Below are 18,267 nucleotides of genomic sequence, written 5' to 3'. Positions count from 1 at the left end.
TCCCCAGTAGGAAGTGTGCAGGAGGCAGCTGATCAATGTTTCTCTCTCATCGATGTTTCTAACTCTCTATCCCTCTCCCTTCCTCTTTGTAAAAAATCAATAAAATATATTTTTTAAAAATGTGTTTCCAATGGTAAAAAACACACATTAGAATATAATGTGTTTTGATAAAAGAATATAAAATCATGGTGTGGTTGGAATCATTCATTAGTATACATTAGGAACATTTTTTTCCTTTTTTCTTTTTCTTTTTCTTTTTTATTTTTATTGCTTAAAGTATTACAAAGAGTATTACTTATGTCTCTTTTTTTTCCTCCTTGACATTCCCCCTAGGAACTTTTTTTTTTAAATGTATTTGATGAAAATGCAAATTGGCATAACTACAAAGTACTGGTTTTTCATGATCCATTTTACAAACATGATGAAATCATTTTGGTGAAGGAAGGAACGAAACTATTTTTATATGTGTAGAAATTCACACATGTCCTAAAGTAGTAATACTACCTTTGAGTCATGAAAAAAAAAAAGGATGTTATATTGAAAAGGTTTAAAGCACCTCGTTAGGTACATAAAGGAACTACCAACTTTGAATGAATAGTTTTGACTGTGAATGTAAACATTTATTCATATGAATATTAGAAGAAATATTTGAACACATGTTGAAATTTAGTAGCTAAGTAGTTCAGAAAAAGTTATAGTGCAGTGCTGAAGTGACTTCTGATTTAAGTTTCATTGATTAGGCAGACTGTTTTCATAATTTCTTATTTCCAGGAGAAATTTCAGGAAAAGGGGGAAAATATAGATTGAGGGGAACTCTGGTTGAAGGAAATTTTGTTTATGGAACCATTGCCTGGAAGAGCGGTGGAAGTTTTGACTCAAGACCAAGCCAGAAAACCTTGAGATTTAGAGGATAGATTAAAGAGAACCTCCCATGCTGGCAAAATGTAGGCAGAAGTCTTTTCCATCAACAGTTTTATGCAAGTACCTTATATTTCATTGCTTGATTTATTTTTTTCTACATAAACCTCTGTGACCTTCCAGTTGTATCAGCTTTATTTTCTGTCAGTCTTCATTTCTGTTTACTTGTCATCGATCTGCATTAGTATAAGAATTCCACGTAATTTCCTATCTGAATATAGTGAAAGAAGTAACCTAAGAATATGTTGCTATATATATTCAAATTTTAGGATAGAGAATAATTGTGTATGAGTCAATGCATTTTTAAAAGTATTTATTTAAAAGTGTCTTTGGAATCGAGATTAGGATTTAGGTATAGAATGTTAGATGTCTTCTTAACTTTTTAGAAAATTTTTCTTTTCCTTTCAGCCAGTGCTTAAAAATTAGTATCTTTCAATCTAAAGAATTAGTTTTAGATTCCTTATTTCATGTGGTGGTGGTTTAGATCTAGTTTTATGGTGAGGTTAAGATGTGAAATTTTAACATTTGAGCATCTTCTGGAGGGGCCAGTGGGACAGTGGGAAGATTCAGAGTCCATCCAGGAGAGACACACGGGTTATAGCTCTGTCTCTGCAGGACTTTAGGCAAATCACACCCTCACACCCCTTCTTTGACCTCATCTCTAAAGTGGGGTCAGTTGAGATTACTACAAGTCAAGTTAGCTCTAAAATTCCATGTTTTCAAACAGTAGAATTATTTTTCTTGTTGAGAAATTTTGTGTGTAAAACATGGAGCATGTGGGGATGAAAAGTCTCCAGGAGCCTCGCTGTGTCTGAGCTCTGAGCGCAGGGCTATATCTCTGCCCCACGCTTTTCCCTCCTGTGGCTTTGGCTGGGCAGGTGGAGCCTCCTCCATGACAGACTGTTTCTGTTTGTTTCAGGGGCTATCAACAGCAGGATGCCCATGAATTCATGCGCTACCTTTTGGACCACCTGCACTTGGAACTCCAGGGCGGTTTCAATGGTGTTTCCTGCTCACCAATTCTGCAGGAGAATTCTACCCTGTCTGCAAGTAACAAATGTTGCATGTAAGATTTAATTTCCTTTGCTGTTTTAGGAGCACCTCAGATATTTCTGTTGGTGTTATTGTTTGTTAGATTTATAATGGAAGCGGAGAGTTTTCCTTAATCTTTACCACAAATGTTTGCTCTTGAACTTTGTGACCAGTGGACTGGCACATGCCTCCCACTTCCAGACCAGAGGCATCTTGTATTTGCATCTTGGTGTAGTTCTGATTGTTATTTGGGATAGATCATTTTAAAACTTGAAAAAAAATAGAAAATATTTGTACAATTTAGCACTTAAAAATTTTCCTCCAGATGTACTGAAGAATGGCTCAAAGACTTAATTTTCGTATATTAAAAGTAATTATATTTGTTCACTAAAAACAAAGGCTTAAAATATTTGAATGTGAATTTTCCTAATGCCTCATTCTGGACTTGAATTTTCTTTAAGTATATCTGTTCTTTATTGAAATTGAGGAATTTGTAAGTTCTTGAAAATTTTTCTTACCTCTCGATATGAACAAAATAAACCTTTTAGGTTGCTTTTTCAAGTACTAATAACCCAGAATTGACATTGAGATTATTATGTTCATTTTGCTTAAGAAATAGATGTTTTATGATATTTGAGCTTGGATATTAGTTAATTGTAGTTTTCTTCTGTTCGTATTTTTGAAAAGTTTGTGTTGACCTATGTAGGAAAGGGATTTATAAGACAAACTCCCAAAAGAAAGAAAGAGTAGGAAATATATAGAGGTTGTAATATTGCCTGGAAGTTGCTAAGTCTGATATGTAAGATAAGGTCTTTTGAATGACTAAACAGCCTCATAGCTAATGTGGCTGTGTCAGAGAAGGGTAACCAATATGGATTTCCATACTTCTCAAAATGTTTGACCTTCCAGGTCCTAGGTAGCTATGGTTCCAATTAGAATCTAGTACAGAAAGGGAAGGACCTGCCTGCAGGTGTAGCTCAGTGGTTGAGTGTCGACCCAAGAATCAAGAGGTTGCTAGTTCCATTCCCAGTCAGGGCAAATGCCTGGGTTGCAAACTCAATATTGATGTTTCTCTCTCATCGACGTTTCTATCTCTCTATCCCTCTCCCTTCCTCTCTCTAAAATCAATTAAAAAATTTTTTTAATTAAAAAAAAAAGGGAATTACCTATGTCTGGAAGAATTGTTCTTGCTGCTAGCACCAAATTAAAAATAGTATTAAATGAAAAATTTTGTTTTGTATTTTGACTTGATTGGTATCCTTTTCTCAGAGGCAGAAATGATAAAGGAAGGACTACACTGAGTTTAAATGTTCTGCTTTGAAATAGAGTAATTTCTCTTTAAATTAAAGGCAGCATTGTATGTGTCAGTATGAGAGGATCAGTCAGAGTCTCTTTATTTTCAGTAGTTATTTTTTGGGTATGCCTTTTGTTTATGACACAGATACTAAACCTAACACCTGAAATGGCCATTGTGTTCTACAGTTCCCAATATATCTTCCCTTTTTTTAAACTTCTAAACAAAAGCCAAATATCTTATGAACAACTTAAAAAAATAATAAAGCTGCAATATATTTCTTTTTCCAGTAAAGGAAGGAAGCCAAAGGAAGCAAATGTTTAAAATAATAGAATTGCCTATCTCATCACTGCAGTTGATTCAGAGCAGTTCAGAAAGTACAGCTCAGTGTATTAGCATTATTGATTGCAAGTGTCAGAAAGCACCTCAAATTTCTATTAACATAGAAGCATTTACTGGCTGAAGTTAACTGTTTAAGTGCACAGAGTGTGTGTAAGTGTGTGTTGTAGTACTATTAATGACAGCAAAATATTGAAACAACCTCAGTGTTCGTTAATATTATATTGGTTAAGTTAAGAGCAAGAGCATAGTGTTAAGAACAGCTGCTTAGGCCAGACTAGCTGTGTGACCTTGGGCCAGGTTACTTAACCTTTTAGACTTCAGCTTCCTGGTCTGTGAAATGGGGATAATCATGTCTACCTCATAGAGTTATTGTGTGGGTTAACTGAGTTAATAAATACAAAGTACTTAGAATGGTGCTTTGCATGTGCTATTATGATAGCACTAGAGGCCCAGTGCACGGATTCGTGCACCAGTGGGGTCCCTCGGCATGGCCTGTGGGGATTGGGCTGAAACTGGCAGTCCAATGCCGCCTGCCACTCCCACTCATCCTGGCCCCACTGCACCTGCTGTGGGCTCGCGCCCAGTCAGTTCCAATCAGGAGAGCCGTGAGCCGTGTCTGGTGCTCGTTGGTCAGCTGAGTGGTGCTCCCACTGTGGGAGCGTACTGACTACCAGGGGCAGCGTCTGCGTTGAGCGTCTGCCCCCTGATGGTCAGTGCACGTCATAGCGACTGGTCATTCGGTCGCTTAGGCTTTTATATATATAGACTAGAGGCCCGTTGCACAAAGAGGTTCATGCAATAGGCCTTCCCTTCCCCTGGCTGCTGGCACCGGTTTTCCTCCGGCACCCGGGACCCAGGCCTTCACTCCAGATGGAGCCTTCAATCTTCGTGGCTCCGGACGGAGACTTCAGTCTTCCCTCCGCCGCTTCGTGCCTACATATGCAAATTAACCGCCATCTTTGTTGGGTTAATATGCATATTCTCCTGATTGGTTGGTGAGCGTAGCGGAGGGACGGTCAATTTACATGTTTGTCTGTTCTTAGGTAAGATGCTCTCACTAGTGCACTTTCTCAGTTGTTCTTGTGTTCATTCTATGTACATACTGTGGCATGCCATGCAGCTGTCAAAAAAGTGGGGTACATGTTCAAAATATGTACTTAAGGAAATAAGAGCAAAAAGCAGATATGATCCTAATTATTTAAGGGCTTTCTTTTTGGTAAGCACTTGCCTAAATGCACTATACATACATGACTCATTTCATCTTCACACCAGGCCTCTGAGAGAAATAGACATTGTTCCTGTTTTACATTTGATGAAGTTGAGGCAACAAGAGGTTCACAAACATTAGGACAATTTTTTTTTTTTTATTAAAGCAGTGTATTCTTGATCTCCACAAAGGAATCCTATATAATAAAACCCTAATATGCAAATTGACCCAATGGCAGAACGACTGGCGGAACGACTGGCCACTATGATACTCACTGACCACCAGGGGGCAGACGTTCAATGCAGCTCCTGCGTTGAGCATCTGTCCCCTCAAGAGGGAGGTGACTGGCGGTGGGGGTTGGGGGGTGGTGCTATCCATCGGGCGGCGCCAGGCCACCAGCCAAGGCAGGTGCCAGCGGGGGTCCCCCAATTGCCCCGCACATCGGTCATCCCGCAGAGAGAGGTGACCGGCAGTGGTGGCGGGGGGCAGGACCGGCGAGCAGGTGGCGCCAGGCCGCCAGCCAAGGCGGGTACCAGCAGGGGTCTCCCGATCGCCCCGTCCACCAGTCGCCCCACAGATCGGCCCTGATTGCTGGCCAGGCCTAGGGACCCTATTCTATATATTGGGAACAGTCTCTAGATTTAAAAAATTAAAACCTGGCAAGGCTGCTCTAACACTGAAAAAACAGGATGATGCAGCGATGACATGCATGGACTCTGGCTTGTACATTTTGTGGTCAGCCCTGATTCTGACACTTATAACTGTGTGACAAAGCCAATTACTTAACTTCTCTCTGCTTCAGTTTTTCCACCCATAAGATGGGGAAAATGGTACTACTGCCTCAGAAGGATCATGTTATGTACTACTTTTTATAATCAGGGCAAAAAATGTAGTTGCCCATACAACAGCAAGATGCCTTTCACCTGTATGAAAAGTATGGTCACTGGTGCATGCAGCATCCTGGATTGTGAGAGGGATGTCCGGCTGCCGGTTTAGGCCCTACGGGGATCGGGCCTAAACCAGCAGTCGGACATCCCCCGAGGGCGCAGGCCGGACTGAGGGACTCCCCCATCGTACATGAATTTTGTGCACTGGGCTTCTAGTTATTTATAATATTTTAAGTGAGCTTTTTAAGTCTCATTGACAGTAACATTCAGCACTTTAATTGTGAAGTTAGCACTCCCTCAATAACTACTAAATAAGTATGAAATTTCTTCTTTTTCCCCAAACCTGACAGATGACCATCTGAAAAATGGAAATCTACTTCCGATTGAGGTAGTGGTTCAAAGTAAAGGAATTGAGAGCTCCCTGTAAGATGAGAGGCCTTTCAAAGACTCAAATACAAGGCAGTTCCCGCTTTTCTTCAGCATATAATTTTGGGGAAGGTGTTCTCTAGCCCTGAGTGTAGGCACTTACGTGACTCCTGTTAGGAGTGGCAAATGTCCAGTGTTGGTTACTGTTGGAGAAAGTAGTGGATTGGAAGAGGGCCTGTGGGGAGGCCAAACAATGGCTTAACTATTTTATTTAGAATACATTTATATAGATTTAAAGTTTTTGCATTATTTTGTAATTTAAATATAAATTATTTTCTTTTTTTTACTGAGATGTTTTCTTATGTGATTTTCTTTAGAAATGGAGCATCTACAGTTGTCACGGCTATATTTGGAGGCATTCTCCAAAATGAGGTTAACTGCCTTATATGTGGGACAGAATCTAGAAAGTTTGATCCATTCCTAGGTAAGACATATTTGGTATGTGGAGATATAATATTGTATTAAAATAATTTTATTTCCTTTGAAAATTAAGACAGTGGAGATAAATCATTAAAAATACATCATTTGCCCTAGTCGGTTTGGCTCAGTGGATATAGCATCCGCCTGCAGACTGAAGGTTTGATTCTGGCCAAGGGCACATGGCTGGGTTGTGGGCTCGAGCCCCAGTAGGGGGCGTGCAGGAGGCAGCCGATCAATGATTCTCTCTCATCATCTCATCATTGATGTTTCTATCTCTCTCTCCCTCTCCCTTCCTCTCTGAAATGAATAAAGAAATATATATATTTTTTGAAATTACTTTTTGAGTTATATGACTTTAACAGTTGTTTTCCTATTTCCTTTTAAGACCTTTCATTAGATATTCCAAGTCAATTCAGAAATAAGCGCTCTAAGAATCAAGAAAATGGACCAGTTTGTTCATTACGAGGTAAGAAATTAATGTTCTAGAATTGTTTTTTCGCTCTGAAATACCCGAATATGTTTGTAAATTTCATCAATACGTGCTGTATTGTTAATCACTTTAATGAATTGTGTTGTAACTTAACAAAAATCAAACCTGGATGTCTCTTCCTGTCCCAAAAAATTCTGTTTAATGAGAATGCCTGTCAGAGATAGTAGGGCAAGCATAAAACGTTTCTCACTTTTCTCTTTTAAAAGTGAAATTTCATAACAAAACCTTTTCTGACCTAATGAAATAGAATTATGCTATGGATATCCCACTAGCATCCACAGGAAGAAAGAAAACTCAGCAAAGTTTTATGAATTATGGTGTTATTTATGCTTTTGTATGACAAATAGTGTGAGGAATCTGTTGATACTACCATTGGTTAAACATAGGCCCTACTTTTAATTGCAAGAATATTAAAATTTACATTTACTTTGCAAGATTTTGAACAACTTTTTTCCTTGATGAGTTTTAACTACTTTAGTCAAGGCAAGAGACCTATCCTTCACCAGCCACTATAATGACTAATTGTTCTGTTTAGTCATAAAAAGAAGAAACTAGGATAGAAAAAAGAGGACCTAATACATGTTCTATCATTAAGCAACTGTACACTGAAGGCAAGCAACATAATTTCTGCCCTAAATTGCATGTTGACTAAAAGTAATTCTTTTCCCTTCAACTGTTTTAGGGAGTATTGTCACAATTATAGTTAGACTAGAGGCCCAGTGCACAAATTCGTGCACGGGTGGGGTCGGGTGGCCCAGCCCCAATCGGGGTGTATCGGGGCCGGGCCTGTCGGGAGGAGGAGACGATTGGAGGTTGGCCAGCCAGCCTTCTCTGATCGGCCCGATCAGGGCCAGGCTGGCTTGGGGGAGGGGCTGAGGGCAATTGGCCGGCTGGCCCCACCCCTGAATGGGGTGGGGTGGCCAATTGGATGCCAGCAGCCTGGGGGAAGGGCCATGGGTGGTTGGCTGGCCATCCTTTCCCCTAATCGGAGTGGGGGGGCGATCGGGGGCGGAGCTGACTGGGGGGAGGGGCCGCAGGCGATCAGGCTGGTTGGAGCTTATCGGGGGTGGGGCCAGCTGGAGGGAGGGGCTTTGGGAGGTTGGCCTGCCAGTCCCATCCTCGATCTGGCCGGTTTGCTGGCTGCAGTAGGCGTCATAGCGACTGGTCGTTATAGTTGTTATGGCATTCTGGTCGCTGGCTTTTAGATAGATAGATAGATAGATAGACAGACAGACAGGAAGGTTTTGTGTGTGGTTTTTAAAAAAGAGATTTGAAAACTGCACTGCCTTGTATGGCAACCATAGTTGCATGTGGTTATTAAAATGCAATTAAAATGAAATTTAAAATTTTTGTTGCTCACCTGCACTAGTCATATTTTAAGTGTTCAGTAACCATGTGGCTAGTGGCTATGGTATTCAAGCACAGATGCAGAACATTTCCATTATTGCAGAAAATTCTACTGGACAGCACTGCTCTAGAATCAACTTATCTGAGTAAAAATATAGCTGTTTGGGGAGGGGCAAGCTTCTCTGTGTCACAGGTGCATTGTGCGGCATTTGGCTTGTTAAATAGGAGCAGCAGAGTCTTGCTTGTAGAACTGTTGCTCAGGTAGTTTCTGGAAATCTCTCAGCTGATGACGGTCAAAGGCACTGGACTACTCTGAGAAACAAGAGCAAACCAACCCTCATAGATGCTTTCAGTTTGTTCCCACCTGTGTGAGTGCTGATTGTCTCTGTTGAACAGGAGTACAGAAGTTTAAGGAAGCCCTATCCACTCCACTTCCTCCTAATATAGGCTATTGTGTGTTTATCCAAAACTGTTTTTGGCTTGAGATCAATTTTTTAAATATCACAGTATACTTGATATCAGATATACTTTATATTTGTAGCATGTGAACACAGGTGAACTTAATCTATAATATTAACAGCGTAATATGCTAATTAGACCAGACAGCCAAACGACCTTCCAGATGTCATTCTGAACGTCCTTCCTGACGAAGCCGTGGCGGGGGTGCCGAGGCAGAGATGGTTAGGGGTGATCAGGCAGGCAGAAGCAGTTAGGGGGGATCAGGCAGGCAGGCAAGTGGTTAGGGGCTATCAGGCTGGCAGGCAGAGTGGTTAGGGGTGATCAGACAGGCAGGCGTGTGGTTAGGAGTGATGAGGCAGGCAGGTGAGTGGTTAGGGGTGATCAGGCAGGCAGGCAGAGTGGTTAGGGGCAATCAGGCAGGCAGGCAGAGTCATTAGGGGTGATCAGGCAGGCAGGCAGAGTGGTTAGGGGCAATCAGGCTGGCAGGCAGGTGAGCGGTTAGGAGCCAGCGGTCCCGGATTGTGAGAGGGATGTCCCGGAATGCAAGAGCATACAGGCTGGGCTGAGGGACCCCCTTCCCCATGCATGAATTTCATGCACCGGGCCTGTAGTCATAAAATAAACATTATTTGATCAGTTAGAGGGAATCAGTAAAAATTAAATTATTAAAGGAATTAGCCTAAAACTATATAATCTAAATTGGATTGACTTCATTTTGAAATTTCTCCAATAAGAACAGTATTAATATTGACATTAATTTTTTAAAAAATACTGTTCCTTGATATAAATATGTGGGTATATATTTAAAAAGTATTTCCTAATATTTAACAAAACCCAGTAAATCCAGATGATCTTTGGTGGAAGCCCCAAGAGACACTGGTTTCAGGCTTCTTTCCCTTTTTTTTGCTGTGTCTCCCCCCCCTCCCACCCCCAGCCCAAATTGGTCATATCCATGGTTCTTACCGCTCTCTGTAGCATTGCACTTACTACCCATCCCAGATGCTTTAATACCAACCTTCCTTTCTTAAGACCATCCTGGAGAGTGCATGATACAGCTTAGATGGTTGATTGGTACTAAAAACAAGAAAAATGGCAAATGGAGTTGATAAACGTGAAACAAACATTTGTAACATATATGAGAAAGAGTACTTGGGCAAAGTATATTAAGAAGAAAAATGCAAATGGTCAGTTTAACATCTGAAAAATGTCTCACATTTTCAAGTATAAGTAAAACAAAATTGGTCAAAGTGATAGATAATAGCCATTGTTAGTGAAGATTTTTGAAAGTGGGCACTCATATTGGTGTTAGGAGTATAAATTGGTACAGTTTTTGGAGGGTAGTGATCATTTTTAATAGGCATTTCCTTAGACATAGTAATTTCACTTGCAAATGTGGACAGTAGCATATGTAAATGATACTCATTGGAGCATTCTTTCTTACTGCAAAAAAATCAGAAACAGTTTATATGCCCAATAGTAGGGCATTGGCTCAATAAATTATACTATGTAGCAATTAAGAAATCTAAAGTTGATGAATAGCCCAGGCACAGAAAGATAAATACAAAATATTGTAGAATAAAACACACCATGGATGGATGTATATTGAATTAATCCATTTGTGTAAGATAAAAAAACATTCATATGAGCATTAAAATTCTTGAGCAGCATACACCGTCTGTTCACAGTGATTATCTTAGGGAATGGGATTCAGGAATAAATGGAATTGTGACTTCTTTTTCGTGTTCTTTTATATTGTTTGAATTTTTTAACTTGTGTCACCTTTATAATTATGTATTTATTTGAGAGGAATAAAAATGTGGATTAATTCATGCATACTTCCCAATTACTGCTTTGCTAAATTAAATTTACATAATACATAAAAATGACTTAATAACTTCAACAAACCAGTTTCATTCCTTGCTTTCCGTAGGGATCCTATTAATATAATGTAGAAGACTGACACTTGTGAAATATATGCCCTGAAATCTTTGAGAATATTAGGAGTTTCAAAAACCACCAAGGCATTTTTTCCCCCCTCATGAAATACAAATGAAAATTTAAGCAGCTTCTTGAAGTCCTTAATGAGAGAAGTGAAGGTCACTAGAGAACAACAAAGCTTTGCTGAGATGTGACTGTTGGGTACCTACTAGAGATAATTCACTTCCATATATAAGCTTTGAGGTGAAATTCCTATTTGTGCTGCTGCAAAATATTACTCTGGTACATTCAGGGTCAGACTGTTCAAATATTTAAAACTAGAGGCCCAGTGCACGAAATTCGTGCACTTGGTGCGGGGGCAGGGGGAGGGTCCCTCAACCCAGCCTGCGCCCTCTTGCAGTCCGGGAGCCCCGCGAATCAGTCACCCCACAGAGGGAGGCCCTGACCTCAGGTTGGTTGCCTGGGCCTCCCTCTTTGGGCCGATCGATTGCAGAGCCCCCCCTCCCCAATCAGTCGTCCTGCAGAGGGTGGCCTGGGCCTTCCTCTGTGGGGCAATCATGGGGTGATGGCGGGACCCCCCAACCAATCACATCACACCCGTCTTGGCTGGCCTGGCGCCAGTGCGTGTCATAGCATGGTCATCGGGATGGTCATTCTGCTGTTCGGCTGTTCAGTCGATTTGCATATTACACTTTTATTATTATAGATGGCAACTGTCAAATCTATGAATGTAGAGGAGATGCTGTATTGAGGCAATCTTCCTCTTAAAGAGATATGTGTGTGGATGTTTTTTTCATAATGGTTTTCCTTATTACAAACAAGGAAAATTAAAAGAGTGCAGAAAGGAAAATAAACACCCATTCCTTATAAGCCCAGAAATACTATGGTTAAGAATATTTGTGTTTAAAAACGGATTTAAAAGCTGTTTTATAAAGGGGCAGCAGTTGGAACTTTTTAGGAAAAAAAGTATGTTCTGTGTTTTGTTTTTTAACCCATAGAAACCATTACAAATGGGCATTAGGTTTTCAGAAGAGCTTAAGAAGCTTTTAAAAACCCAGATGGAGATGACTGTGGTAGTTCTGCACTAGCTTAGTGAGAGTGTATGATGTTGCTTCTTTGTTGAAATTCCCTAGTGGCTGCCCCGGGCACACCAGCCTTCTGACCTGATGCAGCTGACAGTGAGGCTGCTTCATTGTCTGGGTACAGTAGCAATTGTGGGACTCCTGAGCCTGTTGTAGCTGCAGGGAGAGGTGTGAAAAGAAAAGAAAAGGGCTCCTAGAGGCAGCTGGGCCACCATTTTTTAAACCGAGTGCTTGAAAAACCAGGCTCAGCTTGTATTGCTTGTTGGACATGCTTGCATGGGCCTTTCATTCTGTTTTGGTTTATCACATGGCCTCACATGAAAAGGAGGAAACGGCGCTATCTTGTGCATAAATGGGCTGTGGGACCACTTTGTGGTCACCCTGTAAGTCTTAGCTTCTCAAAAAGGTAGAAGGAAGAAAATGCTGGGAAGCAAGAAATGCTGGGAAACGACGAGAAGCTGAGGGATGGGAGGTTGCTGGAGGAAGGGGGCTTCATTAGCAGAAAAGGAGCAGGTGGTGAAGGGCCCGGTGTTTCCACCTTTTAGCTATTGTGAACAATGCTGTTTTGAACATAAATGTACAAATGCCTGTTTGAGTCCCTGCTTTCAGTTCTTTTGGGTATAGACCTAGGAGTGGAATTGCTAGATCATATGGTAATTCTATGTTTAACTTCTTGAGGAACCACCACACTGGTTTCCTCAGTGGCTGCACCATCTGACATTCTCATCAGCAATGCATGAGGGTTCTAATTTCTCCACATTCTAGATAACATGTTATTTCCCATTTTTTGTTCTTTAAAAATAATAACCATCATGAGTGTAAAATGTATCTCATTGTGTCTTGTTTATTTTTTAAACTTTATTTATATATTTTTTATTTTTTTAATCCTTACCCGAGGATATTTTTCCATTGATTTCGATTTTTAAAAATATATTTTTTATTTATTTCAGAGAGCAAGGGGGAGAGAGAGAGAGAGAGAGAGAGAGAGAAACATCAGTGATGAGAGAGAATCATTGATTGGTTGCCTCCGGCATGCCCCCTACTGGAGATCTAGCCCGAAGGCTGACGCTCTATAAACTGAGCCAAACCAGCTAGGACTCATTGTGGTTTTGATTTGCATTTCCTAATAATTAATGAAGTTGAGTATCTTTTCTAGTGCATGTTAGCCATTTGTATATCTTATCTTTGCCCATTTTTTAATTGGGTGTTTTTTAAAGTAAACCATCCAAGCATTTTTATTTATTAATATTCATAAATACAGCAGTTTCATTAGAGGCTAGATAAGTAAATATTTTAGGTTTGCCCAGCCGGCATGGCTCAGTGGTTGAGCATTGCCCTATGAACCAGGAGGTCAGGGCACATGCCAGGGTTGCAGGCGTGCAGGAGGCAGCTGATCAATGATTCTCTCTCTCCCTCCCTCTCTGAAATCAATAAAAATATTTAAAAAAATATTTTAGGTTTTATAAAGGTCCATGTCCCAACTACTCAACCCTGCTGTTGCAGCCTAAAAGCAGCCAGACAATATATAAAGGAGTGGGTGTGGTTGTGCTCCAGCAGAACTTTATTTACAAAACCCAGGGTGGCTGGTTGTGGCTTGGAGCCACAGTTTACCAAGCTCCAGACCACACAGATCTTTCTTAAAAGTAGGTGGATAGAGAGGTAGATAGTTAGGTAGATATGTGGTCTATCCAAGGGACTGAAAGTAAAGTCTGGAACAGAGGATTTGTTGCAGTACAGGAGGAAGGTTGATAAGGTAGCCTTCTGTAATCTATGTTTATTTTCTAATAAGTTATGACTTTGAAACTGCTTGATCTAAGGTGATTTTTTTATGAACTTTGAGAGAAAATTGCTGTTTGAACCTTGATTTCATTAGGGTAGTTTTTAAATTTTTAAATCAGAGTTATTCAGACTATCTCATTAACAACAGCAAACCCAACAACAATAATACCAACTTAAAAAAAATACCATCTGTCATTAATTGATCATTACCAAATGTCAGACATGATGCCAGGCACTTTGTACACATTATTTGTCTCCCTTACAGCAGTTCTTCACAGTAGGTATTACTATTGTTGTTGTTGTTGTTGTTTTATCTTCATTTTATAACTGAGGAGAGCTGACTTTTCCACAGTCACACATAGCTAATAGAGCCGAGATTTGAACCTAACTTGCTCGCTTTCAAAGTTCAGTCTTTTTCTACAGTACACTGCCTCTATTAAAGGCTTCCTGATGTAATGCTGCCAAAATCAATTTGGTTTTAGATTGTCTTCGCAGTTTTACCGACCTAGAAGAGCTTGATGAGACAGAGTTATATATGTGCCACAAATGCAAAAAGAAACAAAAGTCCACTAAAAAGTTTTGGATTCAAAAACTACCCAAGGTAAGTGTTGAGTTTCAAAGTCTAATGCAGTTTCAAGGGAACAGTGCTTTTATGACTGATGAAAAGCAAATTGTTTCTGTAACTTTATGTAATCTCTCCTGTATTAGTCTCTAGTGTTTTCAGTAAAAGCTAAATAAACCCTCTGATAAGGCATAAATGTGTCCCCATCATAGTTTGTAGTGTGTGGAGGGGAGAGAGGTCCCAATGCACCAGCTGGGTGACCTACACTCCAACTCAGTTCTGACACTCGCTGAAGGGAATGTCATCTTAAGGGCTCAGTCCCACGACTGTCCTCCGCTTCAGAGCCAATCATAAGCCCAGGTTGCTCCTTTAGGTTTCTGACCTACACATTGGAGGTTATCTTACCCGCACCCCGCCCCCGCCCCCCCACATACACACACACTTTTCACTTTAGATGCCTGTTCTTCTGATTGGCTATAAATCAGATATTTCCAACCTCCCTCCTTGGGTTCCATTAATTTGCTAGAGCAGCTCACAGAACTGAAGAAACCTGTTTAGTCGCTAGATTACTGATTTACCAAGGATAGGAATCAATAACGAGATAAAGGATACATAGGATGAGGCCCCAAAGGACCCTCCTGTCTTGTGGAGTTTGGGGCCCAGCATGGGGCATATGAAAGCATTCTGCTTCCCCAACCTGGAACTCTGCAGGTGCCCTCATGACATAGACATAACTGGTTAAAATCCTGGCCATTGGCCATTGATTCAACTTCCAATCCCTCTACCCTACCAGAGAGCAGGGAGGTAGGGCCCTCATCCTACAGTGAGGTCCACCAGTCACCTCATTCACATAACAAAAGACCTTGATTACTCTCATCACTTAGGAAATTCTAAGTTTTAGAAGCCATATACCAGAAAAGAGAGCTACGACCAAATAATACGTTTCATTATTACAAATCATAATATCACAATAGTATGTGCATGGAAGAAAGCAATGTCAAGGATCAAAAGATAAACTGATAAGCCACCTAAAATATTTGAGAGACAGTTAACCAAGTAGTTTGTTTACAATCTTTGCCTTTGTTTCTGATCCAGGTGCTATGCTTACATTTGAAAAGATTTCATTGGACAGCATATTTAAGAAACAAAGTTGACACATATGTAGAGTTTCCACTGAGAGGTCTAGACATGAAATGCTACTTACTAGAGGTAAGGTAATACCATTGTTAGCTGGTGAGAAGACGCTCTTCAGTAAAAGTCTTCACTGACACAGGGTAGAGGTCATTGAGGTGGGAGATATGGATGCCATTGACCACTGCTCCTAACTCGGTCCTGGGATGCCTTCTCCCTTGTCCGCAGCCTGAGAACAGTGGCCCTGAGAACTGCCTGTACGACCTCGCCGCTGTGGTGGTGCACCATGGTTCCGGGTGAGTACGTCAGCGGGCTGGTCCCAGTTAGGAATAGCACCACTCTTGATCATTCTCCCCAAACTCCCTAAAAAATGTGGATTCAGGTACATTAACCCTTTGAGTGCCAACCAATATCCTATGAACTATGCTAAAATTGCCAAGGCATTTTTGCTGATTTTACAGCAGTTTAGGAAAAAAATTATGAATCGCAAGTAAATGAAGTTACATATTCAAAAACTTAAGGAAACCTTTACTACATTGACATATTTAGCAATATCATCATCACTAATAAAAGCAGACTTAGAACTGGACGCCATTTTGAAGCTTTGATAGCGCTCCCGGCACTCTAAGGGTTAAAGTGGGTGAAATAGAATTTTCCTTGAGTTTTTGTGTGAAAGAATATTCCTGCAAGAATGTTGTGAAGTGAAGGCACATAAAAGCTAAATGGGACGTGGTTTACACAAATCCGGAGCATTCTTTACTCAAGTAATTTCCTTTGCCAGTTGATGTTTAAATAGGGAAAATGGAAAATTATTTATAACTTACTTCATGTCCTGTACTTCATTTTTTATTTTGTTGAATAATTTTTTATTATTTTCCTCCCTGAAAGTTTGGTCTGTTTGAGAATGACTATTTTACCTTCAAAAAACCACTATCTATATTGAATATCCTTTTCCTCAGAACTTTGTAGACTTTGCTCCATTGACTTCACCACTCAGAATTATAAACACGCCCACTACAATTCTGACTCTTTACTCCTTTTTTAAAAAATATTTTTTTTTATTGACTTCAGAGAGGAAGTGAGAGGGAGAGAGAAATAGAAACATCAATGATGAGAGAGATCATTGATTGGCTGTTTCCTGCAAGTCCTACACGGGAGATCAAGCCAGCAATTCAGGCATGTGCCCTGACTGGGAATCGAACCGTGACCTCCTGGTTCATAGGTTGATGCTCAACCACTGAGCCACACTGGCTGGGCAACTCACTTCTCTATAGGCAACCTGTTTTCTCTCTTTGAAAGGTTGTAGGATCCTCTGTCTTTGGACTTAAGAAATAACATCAGATATATTCCTGCTTGATAGTTGATAAGGGACAGTCTTAGTCTGGTGTCTTCCAATAATGGGAATTTTTTTTCCCACCCCATTCTCTCCTCTGGAACACCTCACCTGTTAAATGTATAGTAACTTTCTTGGATCTTTCACATATTATTTCAATTATTCTTTAATGTTTTCTATTTTTTTGTTCCTGAAGGCGGCCATGGCCTATTTTGCCAAATCAGCAATCTGCGTTACATCTCTCCAAATTAAAGATTAGCACCTCCATGAATTTTTATATTGTGGAGATCACATTTTTTCGCATAACTGTTTCATAACAGCCTGTTCTTGTTTTATGGTTGCAGTATCTTCTTGAAAACATTGGTACTAATTAGAATTTTTAAAGTCTCTGTTTTTTTGCCTTCATTTCCTCAGTTGTTAATTACTGTGTTTTTTTTTTCTGGTACTTCTCTTTCATGCTATTTTTTCCCCTCATGATTGATGATTTTGGGATGTTTATTCAGAATCATAAATGATGAGATTGGTCATTATTGGTAAACTAGAGGCCCGGTGCACCAATTCGTGCACGGGTGGGGCCCCTCTGGGTGACCTGCAGGGATTGAGCCAAAACCCAGTCCACCTGCAGCTCCTACCTGCTGCTCCCTACTCATGCCGGCCCCACTGCACCTGCCGCAGTCTCGCGCCCAATCAGTCCCGATTGGGAAAGGCTTGTGCTGCTGCAGCAGCAGCGCTCGTAACCGTGAGCCCTGCATCTGGCTCCCTCCCAAGGGGAGTGGCCTGCGGGATCGGGCTGAAACCAGCTCTCTGACATCCCCCGAGGGGTCCCGATTGCAAGAGGGTACAGGCCAGTCCAAGGGGCCCCACCGGTGTGCGATCGGGCCGGGGAGGGACCATGGGAGGACTCCAGGGCGTGTCCGGCCCTGTCTTGCCCAGTCCTGATCGGCTGGACCCCAGCAGCAAGCTAACCTACCAGTTGGAGCATCTGCCCCCTGGTGGTCAGTGCACGTCATAGCGAGTGGTTGAGCGGCCTTAGCATATCATTAGCATATTATGTTTTGATTGGTTGAACAGTCAGTTGGTCACCGGATGACCAGACACTTAGCATATTATGCTTTTACTAGAGGCCCGGTGCACAAAAATTTGTGCACTCGGGGGGGAGTAGGGGTCCATAGCCCGGCCTTGTGCCCTCTCGCAGTCTGGTGGCAAAGGGCAGGCCCAATCTCTAGGAGCAGCCCCTGGTCGGGCTCAGAGCAGGGCCAATTGGGGAGTTGGGGCGCCGCCCCCTGTCATGCACAGAGCAGGGTGGATGGGGAGGTTGCGATGCCACCCCTAGTCACGCTCAGGGTAGGGCCGATTCGGGGGTTGGGGCGCTGCCCCCTGTCACGCACAGAGCAGGGCGCATCAGGGGGGTTGAGGAGCTTCCCACTGTCATGCACAGAGCAGGACCAATCAGGGGGTTGAGGAGCTCCCCCCTGTCACTCACAGAGTAGGGCCGATAGGGGAGTTGGGGCACCGCCCCCTGTCACACACAGAGCAGGGCCGATCAGGGGGTTGGGGCGCCACCACTGTCACACTCGGGGCAGGGCTGATGGAGAGGTTATGGCTCTACCCTGTCACACG

General features: G+C 41.6%; 1 protein-coding gene across 4 annotated transcripts in view; it reads left to right on the top strand.

Annotated features, from left to right (window-relative positions):
* USP3 (ubiquitin specific peptidase 3) overlaps positions 1–18,267 on the top strand; it is a 103,043-nt gene that overhangs the window by 82,359 nt on the left and 2,417 nt on the right. For all 4 annotated transcript variants that reach the window (XM_005861084.2, XM_005861082.2, XM_014535492.1 and 1 more), the window contains 6 exons: positions 1,838–1,984; positions 6,424–6,530; positions 6,912–6,992; positions 14,104–14,222; positions 15,279–15,392; positions 15,543–15,610. In XM_005861084.2, coding sequence (XP_005861146.1) covers positions 1,838–1,984; positions 6,424–6,530; positions 6,912–6,992; positions 14,104–14,222; positions 15,279–15,392; positions 15,543–15,610 — 636 coding nt within the window. The remainder of the gene's footprint in view (positions 1–1,837; positions 1,985–6,423; positions 6,531–6,911; positions 6,993–14,103; positions 14,223–15,278; positions 15,393–15,542; positions 15,611–18,267) is intronic.

The sequence above is a fragment of the Myotis brandtii genome, unplaced genomic scaffold, assembly GCF_000412655.1.
Source record: "Myotis brandtii unplaced genomic scaffold, ASM41265v1 scaffold144, whole genome shotgun sequence".
NCBI lineage: Eukaryota > Metazoa > Chordata > Mammalia > Chiroptera > Vespertilionidae > Myotis > Myotis brandtii.
Note: the sequence above shows the minus strand (reverse complement) of the source record. Positions and strands in the feature narration are given on the sequence as shown.